At 44.2% G+C, this 23658-nt stretch overlaps 2 protein-coding genes across 8 annotated transcripts in view; both read left to right on the top strand.

The window, feature by feature from the left end:
* Window positions 1–56: 56 nt before the first annotated feature.
* NDUFB1 (NADH:ubiquinone oxidoreductase subunit B1) lies at window positions 57–7378 on the top strand. 2 transcript variants are annotated; one of them, XM_012453137.3, is made up of 3 exons: window positions 57–357; window positions 6181–6325; window positions 7273–7378. In XM_012453137.3, exons 2-3 carry the CDS (start codon window positions 6186–6188, stop codon window positions 7307–7309), a joined length of 177 nt encoding a protein of 58 aa, XP_012308560.1. In that variant the 5' UTR covers window positions 57–357; window positions 6181–6185; the 3' UTR covers window positions 7310–7378. The 2 variants fall into 2 exon arrangements, with proteins under 2 accessions (XP_012308560.1, XP_064231243.1); XM_064375173.1 differs by lacking the exon at window positions 57–357 and adding an exon at window positions 4168–4545.
* A 9619-nt stretch (window positions 7379–16997) lies between these two features.
* Window positions 16998–23658, top strand: part of ATXN3 (ataxin 3) — a 52354-nt gene continuing 45693 nt past the window's right edge. For all 6 annotated transcript variants that reach the window (XR_010342102.1, XM_064375168.1, XM_064375170.1 and 3 more), the window contains exon 1: window positions 16998–17069. Coding sequence is in view for 5 of the 6 variants with exons in the window: in XM_064375168.1 (XP_064231238.1) it covers window positions 17046–17069 (24 nt within the window). In the remaining variant the exon portion in view is untranslated. The remainder of the gene's footprint in view (window positions 17070–23658) is intronic.

Raw genomic sequence — 23658 nt, 5'->3', positions numbered from 1 at the left:
GGCAGCCGCCATTTTGGAGCTGGAGGGGAGCGGCGGAAGCAAAGAGCACCCAGAACGAGACCATCTCCGGGGGGTGGGCACAGGGCTGTGGGAAGAAGACGGCGCTCACGCCTGCATGCCTCTTCGGCGTTGAGCCAAGTTTTATTTAGAAATTATTGGTAGTGTTTAGTAGCTAAGAAAAAATGAGAGGAGTCAACCCTTAGGAGGAAGAAGTAGTGTCATTTGCCGGCGCCACCCCTCTGCTCCCTGCGGACGCGGCGAATGGCAAGTCCCGAGGTCGCAGCTTCTACCGGGGCTGGTGGCTGAGTTCTCCCTTGTCCTTGGGGTCTCCGGTCGCTGTTGCCACTGGACCTGCAGGTGGGTCTGGGGAGCCCGGGCGGCCGCGGTGCCGCCGATCACAGCGAGGGTGGAGGGGTCCTGGCGAGGATGGAGAGGAGGGTTCTAGACAAGCCCTCGGTGCTGTGCGTGTGTGGAGGGGTAGTCTGCGCTTCCCCGGGCCTTCCTAGCTAAGATGACGGGAAAAGGAAAGGTTTTCTTCGGGTGGGGGATGGGGTTTCCGGGCCGGAGCTTTTGGAAAGGGTTTTCTGAGGCTTTCATAGCAGAAAACGTCCGGAGAGATGTGACCCAGTGACCGCCCGCTAGCCGGACTGGAGAGGAGACCGGCCGCGATCCCACCATCTGGCCTGAAGCGAGCAGTTTACATTCGTCCAAGTCCCAGTCTTCTGTCTCCTCGCTAACCTCGCTGTCTTCCAAACCGCAGTCCTCTTGAACCGACACCGTTGCACCAAAATGATGCGCTTACCCTTTTGCTTTGCTTTTTTATTTTTATTTTTGAGTCAGAAATTAACTTTTGTCACCAAGGCCGGAGTGCAATGGCGCAATCTCGTCTCACTGCAACCCCCGCCTCCCGAGTCCAAGCGATTCTCCTGTCTCAGCTTTCCGAGTAGCTGAGATTACAGGCGAACACCACGTTCGGCTAATTTTTGTATTTTTAGTGGAGACAGGGTTTCGCCATGTTGACCAGGCTGGTCTCGAACCCCTGACCTCAGGTAATCTGTTCGCCTCGGCCTCCCAAAGTGCTGGATTACAGGCGTGAGCCACCGCGTCCGACCAACCTTTTGCTTTTTTTAAAACGTAGTATTTAAAATCGATCTTGGTTTCCAAGACCTCAAGGAGTTCCACGCGTCAAATAATTTGATTCTTCCCGTGCATCTTGCAGAATTTTCACAGGTTAAATCGACAGTTTTTAAGCAATACATCTAAAGTGTTGCGGAGACTGGTTAGACAGTGTCTCCTTGTTTCCAATGTGAATTTGGAGTGACTTATAAAAAAAGATACACACCAGATGCGTTTTTCTTTCTAGTGGTTGAGTGAGGGAAAACATGGGGTTGAAGAAAAATATTAGGAAAAATAAGAAAAAAGTGAGATTGATATGAATGTTTATCTCTGTACTTAGTACGAGAGACAGTAATAATAAACTAGAGCTTGGGCCACAGTGGCTCAGGCCTGTAATTCCAACACTTTGGGAGGTCAAGATGGGAGGATCTTGAGCCCAGGAGTTTGAGACCATGGAGCCAGACTGCCTGGGTACTAATCACAGCTCTTCCACTTACCTGCGTCTGTGACTATAGGCAAATTACTTTATCAGGATTGTTCCCGGATTTCTTCATATGAAAAAAATAAGCCTATTGCTTTGAGGACATTGTATTAGCTAAGATGTATGTAGTGTTATTGTGAGGATTATATAAGTTGGTGATTATGAAAAGCATCAAGAAGGATGCCTGGCAGTGCTTTTAAGATTCAGCTCTTGCCAAGCCTGGTGGCTCACGCCTGTAAGCCCAACACTTTGGGAGGCGGAGGTGGGCGGACAACCTGAGGTCGGGAGTTTGAGACCAACCTGACCAATATGGAGAAATCCTGTCTCTACTAAAAATACAAAAAATTATCTATGAACACAGAGACATGTATTGTCTAGTGTTTTGCAGTATAGTACTTTCAACTTTATCTTATTTAAGGCACTCATTATTCCCACACTTGACAGGCTCAAGATTATAAAGCAAATAAGTGGCTAATGTGGCCACTTGGTCTGTATCACAAAAAGTACCTAAAGAGATAAATAGAAATAATGTTGCTTAATGAAGGCACCATCTTTTTTTTTTTTTTTTTTTTTTTTTTTAAGATGGGGTTTCACCATGATGGCCAGACTGGTCTTGAACTCCTGACCTCAGGTGATCCACCCACCTCGGCCTCCCAGAGTGCTAGGATTACAGGCGTGAGGCACTGCACCCGGCCGAAGGCACCATCTTTTAGGAAATAAAGTCAGGTTGATTACACTTACATTTATATGTCCAGGAACCATTTGCATCAAAATCTGTGGGGGAGTTCTTTTAAATACAGATTTTCCAGCCTCGCCCTGGAGGTAAGGCCAAGAAATCCCTAGACTGAAAAGGGCTCCTCCGGTGATTCTGATGTACAGTCAAGTTTAGGAACTCCAGCTGTAAATAGTAGACTAAAACTTAAAACGAATTGATGGCAGTTGTAAATTAACTATTTACATATCTAATCCTTAATCGCTGTCATAATTTTCTAGACCAGTGATATACTGGAACATATGTAGCATTACACTTTATAAAATACAGTATATAATAATTAGGTGACTTTTAAGTTCATGACAACTTCCTAAACCAGACACTTTGGAAGTATGAGAAATAATTTGAATTGTGAGGTCAGGTGCTGTGGCTCAATACTGTAATCCCAGAGCTTTAGTAGGCTGAGGCAGGAGGATCACTTGAGCCCAGGAATTTGAGGTTCCAGTGAGGTCTGATCATGCTACTGCATTCCAGCCTGGGAAACAGAGCAAGACCTTGCCTTTTAAAAGAAAAGTATGGCCAGGCGCGGTGGCTCATGCCTGTAATCCCAGCACTTTGGGAAGCCAAGGTGGTCAGATCACGAGGTAAGGAGTTCGAAACCAGCCTGGCCAACAGTGAAACCCCATCTCTACTAAAAATACAAAAATTAGCCGGGCATGGTGGCACGGCTGAGAATTTGCTGGGCATGGTGGCTGAGGCAAGAGAATTGCTTGAACCCAGGAGGCGGAGGTTGCAGTGAGCTGAATTTGCACAACTTCACTCCAGCCTGGGCCACAGAGCAAGTCTCTGTCTCAAAAAAAAAAAAAGAAAAGAAAAAAGTATGAATTGGATAACTATGCCACCCAGTGTCAGAGGAGAGGCAGAAATTTAGTCTACATAGTCCTAGCACAGCTTAGTGCTGAGCAAGTGCTGACAACAATAATGTATTGATTGTCATTGTACATGATTTATTAATTTAGGTCCAAATGCACACAGGTGTATTTTGACTTCCTCTGTATATACAAATTTTTACAGAAAATTGGCAATCCAACTATGTTTTTATTGAATTAGTGCAATTTATTTTCCACATGATAATTATTACAGGTTCAGCATCCCTGATCAGAATATTGAAAATCCAAAATGCCCCCAGATCTGAAACTTGGAGCCACAAGTTTGAGACCAGCCTGGGCAACATAGCAAGAGCTACAGAAAAAATTTTTTTGAAGAATTGTTTTTTTAATTAGCATGTGTAGCTCCAGCTACTCAGGAGGTTGAGGTGGGAAGATACTTGAGCTCAGGAGTTCAAGACTGCAGTGGACTGTGATAACTCCACTGCACTCCTTCCTAGGTGAGAGAGTGAAACTTTCAAAAAAAAAAAAAATTCATATAAGATTACCTTCAGGCTATGTGTATAAGGTATATATATAAAGCACAAATGAATTTTATGTTTAAATTTGGTCCTATCCTCAAGATAGCTCATGTATATGCAAATATTTCAAAATCTGAACAAATCCAAAATACTTCAGGTCCCAAGCATTTCAGATACAGAAAACCCTACAGTTTAGAACCCTATAGTTCTATTCCTCCTCGTCCACCTTCTGGGAACTCAGCATTTAAAAGCTTTTAAGTACCATAAACATCATTTCAGGGAGGGGTTTCTTAGGCACGAGCTATAATATAATAGGAGCCAAAGCTGTAGAGTGAAGCTGAATTTGAACTCCAGCTCTATTCTATACTTAATAGCTATTTGGATTAAGCTTTTTTTTTTTTTTTTTTTTTGGTGGCATGAGTCTATGTTTGAAGGATTAAGCTATTTTCTTATCTGTAAAATGTAGATAATAGTTATTTCACATTACATATAGAAATGTATGATGGCTCTGGTACCTAGTAGTCATTCATTTTTTTTTTTTTTTGAAACAGCGTCTTGCTCTGTTAACTGGGTGATCTGTGATCTCAGCTCACTATAACCTCCGTCTCCTGGGGTCAAGCAGTCCTCTCACCTCAGCCTCCTGAGTAGCTGGGACTACGAGCATATACCACCACACCCAGCTAATTTTTTGATTTTTTTTGTAGAGACAAGGTTTTGCCATGTTGCCCAGGCTCGTCTCAAACTTCTAGGCTTAAGCAATCCATTTGCCTTAGCCTCCCAAAGTGCTGGAGTTACAGGCATGAGCCACCTAGTAGTCATTCTGTAAAAGTAAGTTTTCTTCCTTTACCTTTTTTCTTTTTTGAGACGGAGTCTCTCTGGCCCCCCGGCTGGAGTGCAGTGGCGCCATCTCAGCTCACTGCAACCTCTGCCTCCTGAATTCAAGCAATTCTCCTGCCTCAGCCTCCTGAATAGCTAGGATTACAGGCGTGCACCACCACTTCTAGCTAATTTTTGTATTTTTAGTAGAGATGAGGTTTTACCATATTGGCCAGGCTGGAACTCCTGACCTCGTGATCTGCCTGCCTCAGCCTCCCAAAGTGCTAGGATTACAGGTGTGAGCCACCACACCCAGCCCCTTTACCTTTTATAGAGTAATTGATATTCAGATCTACTGTGACATTATTGAATATATAGTTTTTTTTCCTCTCATATCTTAATTTTCCTTCTAAAATTAGTTTTCAGTAATTATAACTTTACCTAAAGAATTCCACTTCTGGCAAAATTGTATTATTAAATTTTGTTTTTGCATTGCAAGAGATTCTAAATGTTTTACACATGTGAAAGTTCTTAATCAGAGCCAGGTGTACTGGTGCATGCCTGTAGTCCCAGCTACTTGGGAGGCTGAGGCAGGAAGAATACTTAAGCCCAGGAGTTGAGAGCTGTAGTGCCTGTGAATAGCCACTGCACTCCAGCCTGGGCAACGTAGTAAGACCTCGTCTCTTTTACAAAAAAAAAAGGTTCCAGAACAGCATGAGGAGGGTGCAAACAATCAACTGTTGCCAAGTACGATTTTTGTATCTTATCACATCACTAGTGAAGCTATAAGTAAAATTTAATAAACAGACTTGGTGCAGTGTAATTTTTATATTAATCATTGTCACATATATAATCTTCAGTTTGATTTTTAAGCATTATATTACATTCTGATTGCAGGCAAGCAGAGAGGCTTATTATGGCTTATTATGCTTTTAACATCTGTCTCTTACATCTATGTCTATCTTCCTGTTTCAGGTGCAATTTATTTATTTTATTGAGACAGAGTCTTACTCTTTCACTCAGGCTGGAGTGTGGTGGCACAATCTTGGCTCACTGAAGTCTCTGCCTTCTGGGTTCAAGCAGTTCTGCCTCAGCCTCTCCAATAGCTGGGATAACAGACATGCACCACCACAGTTGGCTAATTTTTGTACTTTTAGTAGAGACGGCATTTTGCCATGTTGGCCAGCCTGGTCTCGAACTCCTGACCTCAAGTGATCCACCCACTTTAGCCTCCCAAAGTGCTGGGATTACAGGCATGAGCCACCACGCCCGGCCCAGATGCAATTTAAAAGCTATTTCAAAAAAAACCAAAAAAGACCAGGTGCAGTGGCTCACGCCTGTAATCCCAGCACTTTGGGAGGCCTAGGCAGGCAGATTACGAGGTCAGGAGTTCAAGACCAGCCTGGCCAATGTAGTAAAACCTCCATCTCTCCTAAAAATACAAAAAATTAGCCTGGTGTAGTGACAGGCACCTTTAATCCCAGCTACTCAGGAGGCCGAGGCAGTAGAATTGCTTGAACTGGGGAGGCAGAGGTTGCAGTGAGCTGAGATAGTAACACGGCATTCCAGCCTGGGTGACAGAGCCAAGACTCCCTCTCAAAAAAAGCAGGGGGGATTGTATTTCTGATATTTTCTTTTTTCTTTTAGCGATCATGGTGAACTTCCTTCAACTTGTGCGGGACCAGTGGGTTGTTCTTTTTGTCCCTATGGGATTTGTCCTTGGATGTTATCTTGACAGAAAGAATGATGAAAAGCTAACTGCCTTCCGGAACAAGAGTATGTTATATAAAAGGTTAGTCTGCATTTTTTTAAATCAGCAATTGGCCAGATTTTGGGAATATTCTTTTTAATATGTGCCAAAAATAAATAGAACGGACTTAGATTCAAATTATACTGTTTTTCAGTCTTGTTCGTTATTGAATCCTTGGATAAAACAATATGATTACCTCTAGAATATAAACAGTCTTCATTTTATGAATAGGCTATTTCAGGTCTTTGAAAGTATCCTCTTATTATAATTCAAAGTGCATTTTAATATGAAAGAAACAGTTTAAAAGCAGTTGACCAAAGCCTAACTTAGATACAGTTTCCACATACATTGTCATATATATTATCTTAAGACATGATACAGGCTGGGCACAGTGCACGCCTGGCCAGTAATTACAATTCTTTAACTCAGAAAAGTGAAGCTGAGGGCTGGGCGTGGTGGCTCACACCTGTAATCCCAGCACTTTGGGAGGCCAAGGCGGGTGGATCACGAGGTCAAGAGATCGAGACCATCCTGGTCAACATGGTGAAAACCCGTCTCTACTAAAAACACAAAAAATTAGCTGGGCATGGTGGCGCGTGCCTGTAATCCCAGCTACTCAGGAGGCTGAGGGAGGAGAATTGCCTGAACCCAGGAGGCGGAGGTTGCGGTGAGCCGAGATCGCACCATTGCACTCCAGCCTGGGTAACGAGCGAAACTCCGTCTTAAAAAAAAAAAGAAAAGAAAAGAAAATTAAGTGTGACATCGCAAGACTGTAATCCCAGCTACTCAGGAGGGTGAGACAGAATAGCTTGAACCCAGGAGGTGGGGTTTGCAGTGAGCCAAGGTTGTGCGACTACACTCCAGCCTGGGCGACAGAGCAAGACTCCGTTTCAAAAAATAAAATAAAAATTTTGACTGACTTCCCCTTTTATTTCTTATCAAAGTTTTATTTTCACTTTTTCCATTTCTTCCTTTTTTGCTTTCCACAGGGAATTGCGACCCAATGAAGAATATACCTGGAAGTAAAGACTGGCTGACATGTGCAGTGTTAACATTTTAAAGTTCTGAGAGAAATAAAAAAGTGTCATTATTGAATTTGAAGAATCTGAAATGTCTTTTTATACAAAGGTAGTTGTTATAGTGAATCTCAAGTTTCTCTTCAAAGAATCAGTATGTTCAGCTCTCTTATTCTTTAATTCGCTGTCTTAAAGTTTGACTTCCTCGTAATGCTAGTTAACAACCTTCTCCCCAGGTTCTAATCAGTAGTTCACATCTGCTGCTCCTCCCCCACATCCTGATTCATCCCAATCACTTTCCAGCTCGCGGAAACACCCACCCTGCCACTTCAGCTCAGACTCCTGCTCTTTTTAAAACAGCCAGCCGGGATTAGTCTAGCTTGTGCCCTCTAACCCTAGCCAATAGGGGACAACACACCAACAGGGGCGACCCTCCCCCCGCACCAGGCATAAGTATCCTTCCCCCCTTGTCCAAGACTGCGGCGGCCATCATTGCTCCATTGGTTCGCCCGGCACCAGTCTATAGAAGTAAACTGCCTTGCTGAGATGTATCTTCGAGTGCTATTTCTTTTGCAGCAGAGTCTTTGTAGTAACAAGCATACTTAGCTTACAAAATAATTATTAGGTAATTATTGTATTAACTAACTGTATACCTGATTGTAAACATTGGTATTAATAATTAGCATTTAATTTGCTGTTTCTCATTTTGGACCACAGTACTATTAAATCATAGAGTCAATTTTTTATCAGATACTTTTCAGGGAAAAAAAAATTTCAAACATTGTACTTCAATGAGACTTTAAAAGGATGATGCTAAGATTTTGATAAAAATCACATAACTAAACATATTAGTAACCTTGGGTTTGGCAAAGTTTTTTCCTCTTGTAAAATCTAGGATACACACAGGAAGCAAGGATTTTTAAAATATAACACAAAACATGAACTAATTTAAAAAATCAGTAAGTTGTACTTTATCAAAATTTAAAACTTTTGCTCTTCAAAAAACATCTAGAATATGTAAAGAATCCTTATAGCTTAATAATAAACAACTGAACTTTTTTTTTTCTTTTGGGACTACAGCTGTGCACCACCATGCCCAGCTAATTTTTGTATTTTTAGTAGAGACAGGGTTTCACCTTGTTGACCAGGATGGTCTCGATCTCTTGACCTCGTGACCCACCCGCCTCGGCCTGCGTCTGAGAAGCCAGAATCGTTGTAGGTAAAGACCTGGACTCGGGATTTTTTTTTTTTTTTTTTTAAGACCCCGACCTTCCCCACTGCGGGAGGACCTGTACGTGCACTCCCCTCAATTGTCTGTAGTCTCTGGCTCAAGGAAGAGGGGGGTCTGGGTCACCATGGGATAGTCGGGGAGCCTGTTTTTTTCTTTTTTCTTTTTTTTTTAAAAGGAAGAAAAAAAAAGGAAAGAAAAAAAAAAGAAGAGAAAAAAAGGAAGAGAAGAAGAGAGAGAGAGAATGGGAGTATTGCTTTCTTGCCCAGGCTAGAATGCAGGTAATGGGTATTGAAAACCTCTTTTATACCAATAATTATACTTAATGATGTAGACAGGAAGGAATAAGAGAAGAAAATAACAAACAAGCAGCCAACCAATATTTCATTTAAACCTATGAAATGCTGTGTGATTACTGAGGAGTGATTTACTTCCAATTATGTAGTCACTTTTGGAATAGGTGTGAGGTGGTAATGTATGTTTTGTGTATTTGAAGTGGAGAGTTCTATAAATGTTTATTTTGTTTACTTGTTCCGGGTCTGAGTTCAAGTCCTGGATGTCCTTGTTAATTTTCTGTCTCGTTGATCTATAGAATCGTTAGCTATTCTTGTTACATTGATCCTTTTACCATTATGTACTGTCCTTCTTTGCCTATCTTTGTTGCTTTAAAGTCCATTTTATCAGAGGCGAGAATTGCATCTCCTGCTTTTTATTTATTTGTTTATTTTTACTCTGTTTGGTTGGTAAATCTTCCTCCTTCTCTTTGAGTCTTTGTGTATGTGAGATGGGTCTGGATGCAGCATACCCCGATGGGTTTTGTCTTTTTATCCAATTAGAATATATATAAGTTTAATACTGCCATTTGATGCTAGCTAGCTGTTTTACCCATTAGTTGGTGTAAATTTTTCATTGTGTTGCTGCTTTTTGCTTTTTGATATATTTTTGGAAAGGCTGATATTGGTTGTTCCTTTATATGTATAGTGCTTCTTTCAGAAGCTCTTGTAAAGCAGGCCTGGTGGTGGTGAAGTCTCTAAGTACTTGTTTGTTCGCAAAAGATTTAATTTTTCCTTCGCTTTTAAAGCTTAGTTTGGCTGGATATGAAATTCTGGGTTGAAAGTTCTTTTCTTTAAGGATGTTAAATATTGGTCCCCACGCTTTTCTAGCTTGTAGGGTTTCTGCTGAGAGATCTGCTGTAAGTCTGATAGGCTTCCCTTTATGGGTAACCTGACCTTTCTCTCTGGCTGCCCTTAGTATTCTCTCCTTCATTTCAACCCTAATAAATCTGGCGATTATGTGCCTTGGGGTTGGTCTTCTTGAAGAATATCTTTGTGGTGTTCTTTGTATCACCTGAAGTTGAATATTACCCTGCCTTGCTATGCTGGGAAAGTTTTCCTGAATGATATCCTGAAGAGTATTTTCCAGCTTGGATTCATTCTCTTCGTGACATTCAGGTACACCTATCAAACGTAAATTAGGTCTTTTCACATAGTCCCATGTTTCTTGGAGACTTTGCTCATTCCTTTTTATCCTTTTTTCTCCAATCTTGTCTTCTTGTTTCATTTCACTAAGCTGTTCCTCGATATCTGATATCCTTTCTTCTGCTTGATCAATTCGACTGTTTAAACTTGTGCATACTTCACGAAGTGTTGTGTTTTTCAGCTCCATCAATTCACTTATATTCCTCTCTAAATTGTCCATTCTCGTTAGTATTTCGTCAAACCTTTTTTCAAGGTTCTTAGTTTCTTTGCATTGGGTTAGAACAAGTTCTTTTAATTCCCAGAAGTTTCTTATCACCCACCTTTTGAAACCTGCTTCTGTTATTGGAACACACTCGCTCTCTATTAAACCTTGTTCCATTGCTGATGAGGAACTGCGATCCCCTGTTGAGGGAGAGGCATTCTGATTTTGAGTATTTTCTGCCTTTTTAGGCTGCTTTCTTCCCTTCATTATATATTTATCCCTCTGTCGTCTTTGTAATTACCGACTTTCTAAGTAGGTCTCTGAGCAGACGTCCAACTTGTTGATTCCCAGCGCCAAAATCTGAGCAATCCCCTGTGCCCGCCAAAACAGCGGTGTTAAGATTGATGGTGCTTTTCTGCCCGGGAATCTCCGGACTCTGCACCAAGAACTGCCATGCTGAGGCGCCAGCAAAACCGCCGCGCTGGCCACAAGAGTCGCCCTGGCGACCCGTGGGGCTCCTCCGCTGGGAATCTCTTAGTCCGTGAGCAACAAAAATTCGTCTGAAAGTGTGGTGTCCTCTTGTTCTCTGCGCTTTCACTGGGAGCTACGAGCCCGAGCTGCTAGTGATCAGCCATCTTGGATCTCTCTCTCAACTGAACTTTTTAAATAGGCAAAATATTTTAACAAACACTGCCAAAAGAGATAAGAGGATGGCAGGTAAGCACATGAAAAGATACTCAGCAGGCCAGGCGCGGTGGCTCAAGCCTGTAATCCCAGCACTTTGGGAGGCCAAGGCGGGTGGATCACGAGGTCCAGAGATCGAGACCATCCTGGTCAACATGGTGAAACCCCGTCTCTACAAATACAAAAAATTAGCTGGGCATGGTGGCGTGTGGCTGTAATCCCAGCTACTCAGGAGGCTGAGGCAGGAGAATTGCCTGAACCCAGGAGGCAGAGGTTGTGGTGAGCCGAGATCGCGCCATTGCACTCCAGCCTGGGTAACAAGAGCGAAACTCCGTCTCAAAAAAAAAAAAAAAAAAAAAAAAAACAACTCAGCATTAGTAGTCACTAGAGAAAGGCAAATTAACAGCATAATGAGATAGCACTATACACCAATTAAAATGGTTAAAATTAGACTAGGCAGGGTGGCTCATGCCTGTAATCCCAACACTTTGGGAGGCCAAGGTGGGTGGATCACATGGTCCAGAGTTGAAGACCAGCCTGGCCAACATGATAACCCCATCTCTATTAAAAATACAAAATTAGCTGGGTGTAGTGGTGCATGACTGTAATAGCTACCTGGGAGGCTGAGGCAGGAGAATTGCTTGAACCCAGGAGGCAGAGGTTGCAGTGAGTGGAGATCATGCCGCTGCATTCCAGCCTGGGTGACAAAACAAGACTCTGTCTTAAAAAAAAATTAAATTAAAAAAAATGAAATGCTTAAAATGTAAAAGACTGACTCCTAATTGTTAGCAAGGATGTAGAGCAGCTAGAAGGCACACCCTGCTGGCAGGAATAAAAAATGTAGCTGCCAGTGGTTTTAACACCTTGGAAATAAGTTTAGCAGTTTCAGGTTAAACATACACCTATCACTTGACCCAGCCATACCAGTCTGAGTTGTTTACCCAGGAGAAATGAAAACATATGTCTGCACAAAGACTTACATGAATGTTCATAGCAGCTTGATTTGTAACAGCCAAAAACGAGGTAACCCAAATGTCTATCAACAAATGAACGGGTAAATTGTGTTGAATCCATATCATGGACTACCACCCAGCAATGAATCAATTATCTATTGATTCATAATATGGATGAATTTCCAGCAATGATCTATTGATACATAATATGGATGAATTTCAAACAGTGCTGAATGAAAGAAGCCAGATAGAATACATGCTATAGGATTCCATTTATATAAATATAAAATGTTATAAATAGCAATCTGTAGTAACAAAGCAGTTCAGTGGTTGCCTCAGAGATCAGGGTCCAGAAGGTGGCTCATGCCTGTAATCCTAGCACTTTGAGAGGCCGAGGCAGTGGGATCACTAGAGATCAGGAGTTTGAGACCAGCCTGGCCAACATGGTGAAACCCTGTCTCTACTAAAAAGCTTAGCAGGGCATGGTGCCCTGCGCCTATAGTTCCAGTTACTGGGCAGGAGAATTCCCTGAACCCGGGAGGTCGAGGTTGCAGAGCACAGGTTGTAGTGAGGTGAGATCATGCCACTGCTCTCCAGCCTGGGCAACAGAGCAAGACTATGTCTCAAAAAAAAAAAAAAGGGCCAGTTGCAGTGGCTCATACCTGTAATCCCAGCACTTTGAGAGACTACAGCAGTGAAGCAGCTGGATCACTTGAGATCAGGAGTTCAAGACCAGCTTGAACAACATGGTGAAACTACTAAAAATACAAAATTAGCCAGGGCATGGTGGCCCACGCCTGTAATCCCAGCTACTTGGGAGGCTAAGACAGGAGAATCACTCCAACTCGGGAGGCAGAGGTTGCAGTGAGCTGAGATTGTGTCTTTGCACTCCAGCCTGAGCAACAGGAGTGAAACTGTCTAAAAAAAAAAAGGAAACTTGGGGATATATTTAATCTTCTTGATTGAGGTGGTGGTTTCACAGGTGTAGTATACATGCCGTCTGTTATATGTATGCGTGTGTCAAGATTTATCACATTGTAGACTTTTTTCTCCCTCTTTATTCCATATAGACTTTAAAACCCATAAAAGCAAGGATTAGCGTTGGTCACTCTTTTTTTTTTTAAGATGGAGTCTCGCTACAAACCACAGTGCTTAGAGAAAATAAATAAATAAATAAATAAAAATAAGATGGAGTCTCGCTCTATCTCGGCTCACTGCAACCTGTCTCCCGGATTCAAGCGATTCCCCTGCCTCAGTCTCCTGAGTAGCTGGGATTACAGGCCCGCACCACCACGCCCAGCTAATTTTTTGTATTTTAGTAGACACGGGGTTTCACCATGGCCAGGATGGTCTCGATATCCTGACCTCATGATCCACCCGCATCGGCCTCCCAAAGTGCTGGGATTACAGGCGTGAGCCACCGCGCCCGGCCAACATTAACTACGTTTTTTTATAAAAAGAAACAAATGGTGGTTTGCAATTTTTTTCACTTCATGAGACTATGATTTCCCTGGTTAGACCACACAATTCCTTAAGAACGTGGACTTTCCCCAGTACAAGACTATGAACTGTACTGAGATGCTCAACAAACGGTAGCAAATCCTCTCCTTCCTCATCTGGTCCTCTCTGGCAGTCTCCATTCCCTTACCTCTCACTGCCACTCTGCTCCTCTGACCCTGCAGTCCCCAAAATCACCAATGGTCTCCACAGCAACAAAATTTAGTGGGCTCTTATAAGTCCTTCTATTGCTTGATTTCTTGGCAGCAGCTGACACTGACTACTGTCAGGCCTCCATGTGCAAGCCTGGACCCAGAAAGTCTGAAGTCCTGCCTGCCTGCTGATCGCCCCGCACCGCCCCCACCAACCCCGCCTGAGTTCGCCATTATCCCTGATCGCCCAGCAGAGCTTCCCTGGGACATTAAGCTTCCCTTCCTACCCTGCCATTTTCATTGTTATTATGATAATGTGAATACTCCTCACCCCACCCTGCCATCTTAACTGTTCTTGCTCTGTGAATATCACTCCGCCCTACCCTACCAACTTTACTCTTAAGCCTTACCCCACCCGCCATTGTAACTGAGCTTACGGTAATGTATACTCCTTGCCCCTACCCCCACCACTGTAACTGATCTTACTCTAACTTCCACTGCCCACCCCAAACCTATAAAACCAACTCCTATCCCACTGCCCTTCACTGACGCCCTTTTCGGGCTCAGCCCACCCGCACCTAGGTGAATAAACCACCATGTTGCTCACAGAAAGCCTCTTTGGAAGATCTCTTTATTAAATGCGTTCAATCAAATAACAACTACTCCTTGAAGTGTCCCTGTCCAGGCCTTCCACAATGTCACAGTCTCTTGCTTCTTCTCCCTCCTCCTTAGCTATTGCTTCACTACCCTGAGGGCTCAGCTCTAGACCTCCTCTCAATCTCTTCCTTTTCCCTAAGGAAGACTTTATTCACTTCTATAATTTCAATTACCCTTTTTTTTTTTTTTTTGAGACAGCCTCACTTTGCTGCCCAGGCTGGAGTGCAATGGCACAATCTCGGCTCACTGCAACCTCTGCTTCCTGGGTTCAAGCGATTCTCCTGCCTCAGTCTCCTGAGTAGTTGGGATTACAGGCATGAGCCACCACGCCCAGCTAATTTTTGTATATTTGGTAGAGACAAGGTTTCACCATGTTGGCCAGGCTGGTCTTGAACTGCTGGCCTCAAGAGATCTGCCTGCCTCTGCCTCCCAAAGTGCTGGGATTACAGGCATGCACCACCATACCCAGCCTCAGTTTCCTTTTTTATGACAATTCCCCATTGAGTGCAAAGCAGCCTCCTGAACTTTAGATCTGGTAACCAACCATTACTCAACATAATTACTCCAATGTCTCATAGGCGTTTTAAATTCAGTATCTCCAAAATGTAAACTCTGTCTTACTCTCTTCCCAAAACCTTGCTGCTCCTCCTATGTTTTCCACTCTCAGTATTACTCCTGCCACAGTGGCTGCCCAGGGCACAAACCCAAAAGTCACCCTCACACTTCTGTCTTCTACAGTCCCCAATCCCTCACTGTGGTAAGAGTTATTAAGAAATTATTTTACCCAGGCGCAAGGGCTCACGCCTGTAATCCCAGCACTTTGGGAGGCCGAGGTGGGCGGATCGCAAGGTCAGGAGTTCAAGACTAGCCTGGCCATTATGGTGAAACCCCGTCTCTACTACAAATAAAAAAATTAGCACCTGTAGTCCCAGCTACTCCGGAGGCTGAGGCAGAAAAATGGCTTGAACCTGGGAGGCGGAGGTTGCAGTGGCACAGATTGCGCCACTGCACTCCAGCCTAGGGGACAGAGCGAAACTCTGTCTCAAACAAAATAAAAAGAAAAGAAATTAATTTAGGCAGATAGAGAGGAAAGGGGGTCCTTGAAAAGTTTTCCTCTCTTTTAAAAGCAGCTCCAGAAACGTTTCCTGTCTATCATGAAAGCCCTGGCTCTTAGACCCGGGCTGGCACCTTTAATATGCAAATACAGGCTGTTAGAAACTGGGTCCCCCCAACATGGCGACTCCCACCATTGTCCTCTTGCCCTTGCCTCCACATGTGCCTTGCAACGTGGCCGCCCCCGCATATCCCCACGTGTGTGTAGAACCTCCTGGTGCCTAGTATTTGCATATTAAAAGACTAGGGTGGGAAGGCCAGTTTTGTTTTGTTTTTTGAGAGTCAGTTTTGCTCTGTCGTCCAGGCTACAGTACAGTGGCGCGATCTCGGCCCACTGTAACCTCCATCTCCCAGGTTCAAGCGATTCTCCTGCCTCAGCCTCTTGAGTAGCCGGGATTACAGGCGCGCGCCACCACGCCCGACTAATTTTTGTATTTTTGGTAGAGACGGGATTTCACCATGTTGGCCAGGCTGGTCTTGAACTTCTGACCTCAGGTGATCCGCCTGCCTCGGCTTCCCAAAGTGCTGGGATTACAGGCGAGAGCCACCGTGCCCGGCCTTTTTTTTTTTGGTGAGATGGACAGAGAGAAACTCAGTCTCAGAAAAAAAAAAAAAAAAAGCGCACCTTAATCTGCTTTCCAGGTGCAAGATCTGCACCTATCCTTCCATTTAAGCTTCATCAAACCGCTGCTACCTCTCCGTCTCCCACGCAATTCACTGCACTTCGAATTTCCCTCTAAAAGTCCAGAACACCTATGCGGGTAACAAGTCACCTAAATTTGAATCCTGGCAAGGTAATTTACTACCTGACCTTGGACATTGTACTATTCTTAATCTCTCCATGCCTTGGTTTCCTCATGTGTATGAATAACATCAACACCGACATCAAAGTTTGCCGTATTAAATTCGATAATATATGTAAAGCGTTTAGAAAAGTGCCTAGCTCATAGAAAGCCCTATATGAATATTAGCTATCTTTTTGTTTTCTTTTTTTTGTGTGTGACGGAGTTTCACTCTTATTGCCCAGGCTGGAGTGCAATGGCGCGATCTCAGCTCACCCCAACCTTCGTCTCCTGGGTACAAGCGATTCTCCTGCCTCAGCCAACCGAGTAGCTGGGATTACAGGTATGTGCCACCATGCCTTGCTAATTTTGTATTTTTAGTAGAGATGGGGGTTTCTCTATGTTGGTCAGGCTAGTCTCGAACTCCCGACCTCAGGTGATCTGCCTGCCTCGGCCTCCCAAAGTGCTGGGATTACAGGTGTGAGCCACCACCCCTGGCCTAGCTATCATTTTTATACAAGTGCTAGGTTTTGGGAGAATGTAATGATGCCTTTTGCTTAACAAACTTTCATTGGAGGAGGAGGAGAAAGATAAAAAATAGTTACTTGAACATAGTAGAAAGTTCAAATAAAGTGGAAAACAAAAAGAACATAGAACGCAGGTTGAGTGGTCCAGACCTCCGGCCAGAAACCTAAGAATCCATAGAAATGGATGGGAAGCGGAAGAGATCCTCCAGACAGCAGGTGGCGCTGTAGCATCCCCTAGAAGGCCCCCTAACAGAAGATAGGAGGACGCCCTACCAAGGTCACGTGTCGCCGGCGTTCACGCGCTCTTTGCTCCACGTGACTCGAATCCTCACGGGTGATTGGGCTACGTACTGTGCGTGGGCGGGGAGACCGCGGCGGGCCAGGGAGGGGCGGGGTGGGCGGAGGAGAGGGGCAGGGGGCGGAGCTGGAGGGGGTGGTTCCGCGCGGGGGCCGTTGGCTCCAGACAAATAAACATGGAGGCCATCTTCCACGAGAAAGTGAGTGTCTGCGTTCGGTGGGGAGCTGTCTGCCGCGCGGTGGCGGGCGTGGAGCGCGGCATCACAGCCTCCGAGGGGGCTGGGTGGGGCCCGAGTCGCCCCCATCCGGATCTCGCCGGGCGAGGGGCGACGCCGCAGCCTCCCGCCTCCTTGGCTCTGGAAGGGGAGCATCACCGAATCCCCCACTTCCCCCGCTGCCTCCGAGGCCCCCGCCCGGGAAGCCGGGAGGGTGTATGGGCGGGGCCGGGGCGTCTCGGGACACAGGAGTGGGGTGGCGCCCAGTGGGTTCGCTTCTGCCTTTTTCCGTCTCTTTCCATCGCTTTTCGAAGGATTCTTTGACCTCTGCAAGCCTTCCCTCTCCCTAGGGTCTAGCTAGAGTCACCTCTGGGACATCTCCCTCGACCCCTCCTACCCCATTCCTGGCAGAATTAACTTTTTCTTCTCCGGACTGTTCAATTGTATATTAGAGTGTAGAGTCTTGCCTACACTTAGATCTTTGGGGTCTTGTTCATGTCTTTCCCCTGCACTAGGTCCGCAAGCCTCCGGAGGGAGGGGACCTTGGCTCGCCCACACGGGGGCCTGACACTTAGGAAGTGAAGTAGGAAACTCGGCGTGTCCCTTAACAGGGAAGTCGTCACAAGAGTTTTTATTACGGGATGTTTGGTTTGGTTTCTTGGGTACTCCCATCTTTCCGGAGCAGGCGGCCAGCTTTGTTTTTGGGTATTAGGCGTGGATTGGAATGATTTTGTTGTGGTCTGCCTAGCCTGCTGTCACTTTAACTCTTCAGTGACCATGCACTTGAAGATACTGTTTGTGACAAGTGGAGAAACTTGTCTTTACTCACATACTATTAATCCAGCCATTTGTGTGTGATGAAGCCTTCCCCAGGACAACTTTGGCATATGATACATTGTTTCATAATAGTTTCGTGTTTGGAGTTGCTGGTAAGGCTGCTATTTAATAGGAGGAGCAAAGGGTTTTTGTTTTATTAAATACTTGTAAATGATCAGTAATTATCATCATTAATTATCCCAGACATTTAAAATTCACACACACACAACAAATAAAGCAAAGATAATAAATTTACCAGATGTAAATCTGTAGTATGAATCTATTTAAAACATTTTTATTTTAGCGATGGGGTTTCATTCTGTCACCCAGGCAGGTGTGCAGTGGAGAGATCGTGGCTCATTGCAGCCTTGACCTCCTAGGCACAAGAGATCCTCCTGCCTCAGCCTCCAGATTAGCTGGGACTTCAGGTGCATATCGCCATAGCCAGCTAATTTTGTGTGTGTGTGGAGATGAGGGTCTCGCTGTGTCGCCCATGCTGGTCTCAAACTCCTTTACTCCGGTGATTCTCCCACCTCAGCCTCTCTAAGTGCTGTGATTACAGGCATTAGACAGCCACTGTGCCTGGAACAAATTGTTAAGTACAATACTTTAAATTGTAGAAAACATCTAGGAAACTTTAAAAATAGACTGATTTAGAGTGGGGGAGGAAAGACTCAGTCGTATAGTTGTCATTAATCTTTTGACTTGATTGACATGACTTATAAATCATAGACAGTAGAGATTTAGTTACTTGGCTCAGTAGAGTGGGTGAAAAATACACATGTACTTAAAAAAAAATTTTTTTTTTTTGAGACCAAGTTTTGCTCTTGTCACCCAGGCTGGAATGCAGTGGCACGATCATGGCTTACTGCAACCTCCTCCTCCCCGGTTCAAGGGAGTCTCCTGTGTCAGCCTCCAGGTGCCCGCCACCACACCCAGCTAATTTTTGTATTTTTTTTTTTCTTTTTTTTGAGACGGAGTTTCTTGTCACCCAGGCTGGAGTGCAATGGCGCGATCTCGGCTCACCGCGACCTCCACCTCCTGGGTTCAAGCAATTCTCCTGCCTCAGCCTCCCAAGTAGCTGGGACTACAGGCATGCGCCACCACACCCAGCTAATTTTTTTGTATTTTTAGTAGAGACGGGGTTTCACCATGTTGATCAGCATGGTCTTGATCTCTTGACCTCGTGATCCACCTGCCTCGGCCTCCCAAAGTGCTGGGATTATAGGCGTGAGCCACCGCGCCCAGCCTAATTTTTGTATTTTTAGTAGAGACAGGGTCCATGTTGGCCAGGCTGGTCTTGAACCCCTGACCTCAGGCGATCCACCTGCCTTGGCCTCCCAAAGTGCTAGGATTACAGGCATGAGCTACCGCACCCGGCCATATTTTTGTTATTAACATTCAAAGGCTTTGATGTGGGACCACATCTCAACATGGAAGGCCTTAAATATGTTCCACACTACTTCCTGAGAATTAGACAAGGTTTTCGACGATATTGATTGTTACCTAGTTGGGACACATTTCTGCTGAACCATGGAATGAAAAAAAGCTGGGTGCTAGCCTAGTGAAAATCTACTTACTTAAAAGAAGTCCCTCTTAATTCTTAGCATGTGTGTAGGCCTACAGATACTTCAGGAATACATTTAACATTATCATTAAGTTGTATGTACATAGCAAATGAAGATTCAACAATTTAGGTTGGTGTTTTTGTTTTTGTTTTTTGAGATGGAGTCTCTCTCTCCTGCCCAGGCTGGAGTACAGTGGCGTGATCTTGGCTCACTGCAACCCTCACCTCCTGGGTTCTGATTCTCCTGCCTCAGCCTCCTGAGTAGCTGGGATTATAGGCACCCGCCACCATGCCCAGCTAATTTTTGTATTTTCTTGTTGTTGTTGAGACAGAGTTTTGCTCTTGTTGCCCAGGCTGGAGTGCAGTGACACAGTCTCAGCTCACTGCAACCTCCACCTCCCTGGTTTAAGTGATTCTCCTGTCTCAGCCTCCCAAGTAGCTGGGATTACAGGCACCCACCACCATGCCTGGCTAATTTTTTGTATTTTTAGTAGAGACAGGGTTTCACCATGTTTGCCAGACTAGTCTTGAACTCCTGACAGCAAGTGATCTGCCTGCCTCGGCCTCCCAAAGTGCTGGGATTACAGGCATGAGCCACCGTGCCCGGCAACAATTTAGTTTTTTGGGCATACTCAAGAGTATGCATGTATAACCATAGGGCCCATTGTTAATCTCCTATATAGTCCACTCTGGGAATGTTTGGGCTTATTATGCCATTTTTCAGTTCACTCCCTTCCTCTCTGCAATATACCTTTAACTCTTGCTAGGTCCTGGGTTTGGAGAGCCAGAAAACCAACTCTGGCCCTAAAGAAGCTGTGCAGGTAGGAATATCTGCCTACAAAGGACCTTGCAACCACTTGCTCCCACTTGCTCTGGAACCTTGGTTTCCGCTTTCTGATTGATCACTTTGAGTACCCTTTATTAAGTTAGACTGTAAAAACAGTTTCTCACTGATACATCTACAGTGCCTGAGATAGAGCCTGGCACAGAGTAAGTACTCAATAAATTTTTGAATGGGCTGGGGTGTGGTGAGACCTGTCTCTACAAAGAATGAACAAAATTAGCCAGGCATGGTAGCACATGTCTGTGGTCCCAGATACTTGGGAGGCTGAAGTGGGAGGATGCATGAGTCAGGGAGGTCAAAGCTGTAGTGAGCCAGGATTTCACCACTGCACTGCAGCCTGGGGGACAGAGCAAGATCCTGTCTCAAAAGAAAAAAAAGTATATATTTTTGAATGAATGAAGAGAGGTCTTTGATTTTCTGATATGTATACGGTGCTGTTTATCTAAAGTAAATAGCTTTTCTGTATCTTAAGGCTTTGCAGGCCAGCTCTAGTCTCTGTCACACATTCTTATTTGTGTATGTGCACGTTTTTCCCAATGATCCAAAAATGTAAAGTGCGTTCTTAGCTACTGGGGCAAGTTGAATTTGGCCCATGGGCTAGAGTTTGCCAACCCCTAACTTAAACCTTCATGCCAACTTTATGACCACTAACTACTGGATTTTTGTCCTCTGTTTTCGTTCTGTTGTCTGCTTTCTGTCATGTTTTTAAGTCACTTTACTTGCTGTGCCAGTTGTATTGGTGCTTTTAATGTAATGCAAACTGAGAATACTGACTAAACTTGCTGGGGTTGTAAATAAAATTATCGAAAAGACTGAAAAGATACTGAGCTTTGACCCTGTGGCATTCATTATGTCCTTTTGTGATTGCTGGCTTTTAGCCATCTTTAGGATATTTGAGCTTTAGGAGAAGCCAAATTCTGTGTGAGTGACTTGAAGTGCTAATAGCACTGATTTTTTTTTTTTTAAGATTTTTTTTTTAATTTTTTTTTTTTATTGCATTTTAGGTTTTGGGGTACATGTGAAGAGCATGCAAGATTGTTGCATAGGTGCATACGTGGCAGTGTGATTTGCTGCCTTCCTCCCCTTCACCTATATGTGGCATTTCTCCCCATGCTATCTCTCCCCAACTCCCCACCCCCCGCTGTCCCTCCCCTATTTCCCCCCAACAGACCCCACTGTATAGTGCTCCCCTCCCTGTGTCCATGTGTTCTCATTGTTCAACACCTGTCTATGAGTGAGAACATGCGGTGTTTGATTTTGTGTTCTTGTGTCAGTTTGCTGAGAATGATGATTTCCAGGTTCATCCATGTCCCTACAAAGGACACGAACTCATCATTTTTGATGGCTGCATAATATTCCATGGTGTATATGTGCCACATTTTCCCTGTCCAGTCTATCATCGATGGGCATTTGGGTTGGTTCCAGGTCTTTGCTATTATAAACTGTGCTGCAATGAACATTCAAATAGCACAGATTTTGAAACCTCTGCCTGGGTTTGAGTCTCAGCTCTGCCTTTTACTACTTGTAAAAAATTATGGTGAACCATAGTTTGTAAACTCCAAACTGATAGCAGGACAGAAAATTTGTGTTAGCAGAGGCTTTTGTCTTACTGTTTGAATTTTGAAAAAAATAGGTATAGAGGTCGAGTGCAGTGGCTGATGCCTGTAATCCCAACACTTTGGGAGGCCGAGGTGGGAGGATCACGAGGTCAGGAGATCAAGACCATCTTGGCTAACACAGTGAAACCCCATCTCTACTAAAAATACAAAAAAATAGAGATGGTGGCACGTGCCTGTAGTCCCAGCTACTTGGGGGGCTGAGGCAGGAGAATTGCTTGAACCTGGGAGGCAAGGTTGTAGTGAGCTGAGATCATGCCACTGCACCCCAGCCTGGGCAACAGAGCAAGACTCTGTATCAAAAAAAAAGAAAGAAAGAAAAATTAGGTATAGAGGAGCACACATCATTAAGAGTACGGCTCAGTGAATTCTCACAAGGTGAACATGTGTAAACAGCAAGGAACAGAAGATTTACCTACATCCTATAACCTCCCTTTTCTAGGTACTAACTCTTCTTCCACCACACTCCCACCAAAAATAACCACTGTCATGAATTCTGACATCATAAATGAGTTTTGCCAGGTTTTGAGCTTTTTTTTGAGAGGGAGTCTCAGTCTGTCACCCAGGCTGGAGTGCAGTGGCATGATCTCAGCTCACTGCAACCTCTGCCTCCCAGGTCTCCTGCCTCAGCCTCCCATGTTGGCCAGGCTGATAGTCTCAAACTGCTGACCTCAGTTGATCCACACGCCTCGGCCTCCCAAAGTGCTGGGATTACAGGCATGAGCCACCATGCCAGGCCTGGTTTTGAGCTTTTGTGACTGGAATTGTGCAGTGTATATACCCTTTCTACTATGTCCTTTTTTGCTTACCATTGTTTGAGAGATTTATTCATACTGTTCCAGGTAGTTGTAATTAATTCATTCTCATTGTTATGTAGTATTGCTTTGTGAGTAAACACAATTTCTATTCTGCTGTGATCCCAGCTATCCATTTGGGTCGTTTCCAGTTTTAGGGGCCATTACAAATAGTAATGCTGTCTGTAGTGCTATTTTGTGTTACTACAAATAGTAATGCTATTTTGTAGCACAGAAATGGTGCTTTTGTGAATATTTTTATACATACCTTTTGATGAACATATGTTTGCATTTCTATTGTTTATGTTATGTTCCTAGTAATGAAATTGCCAGATCATAGGAGATGTATGTGTTAAGCTTTAGTAGATGCATTAAATAATTATTAGTTATTATTGGTTATATCAATTTACCCTCTCACCACTAGTATACAACAGTTTCTAAATCTCTAATCTCCAACATTTTAGCCATTTTAGAGAGTTTGTGTAATAACACATTGTGGTTTTAATTTACATTTCCCTGATGACTAATGAAGTTGAGTACCTTTTTTGTGTTCTTTGTAGCCATTTGTCTGTCTCATGAAGTGCTTATTTGTCTTGCCTATTTTTCTTTTCTTTTTCTTTCCTTCTTTTTTTTTTTTTTGGAAACAGGGTCTTACCCTGTCACCTAGGCTGGAGTGCAGTGGTGCAATCTCAGCTCCCTGTAGCCTCAGCCTTTTTGTGGCTCAAGTTATACTCCCATCTCAGCCTCCCAAGAAGCTGGACTATAAGCATGCACCACCATGCTCAGCTAATTTTTTTTTTTTTTTTTTGAGACAGAGTTTTGCTCTTGTTGTCCAGGCTGGAGTGCAATGGTGCGATCCCAGCTTACTGCAACCTCCACCTCCCGGGTTCAAGTGATTCTCCTGCCTCATCCTCCCAAGTAGCTGGGATTATAGGCA

The sequence above is a fragment of the Aotus nancymaae genome, unplaced genomic scaffold (assembly GCF_030222135.1).
Source record: "Aotus nancymaae isolate 86718 unplaced genomic scaffold, 86718_ANA_hifiasm-v0.15.2.pri h1tg000011l, whole genome shotgun sequence".
Taxonomy (NCBI): Eukaryota; Metazoa; Chordata; class Mammalia; order Primates; family Aotidae; genus Aotus; species Aotus nancymaae.
The sequence above is the reverse complement of the archived record's forward strand: the minus strand, read 5'-3'. Positions and strand labels throughout refer to the sequence as shown.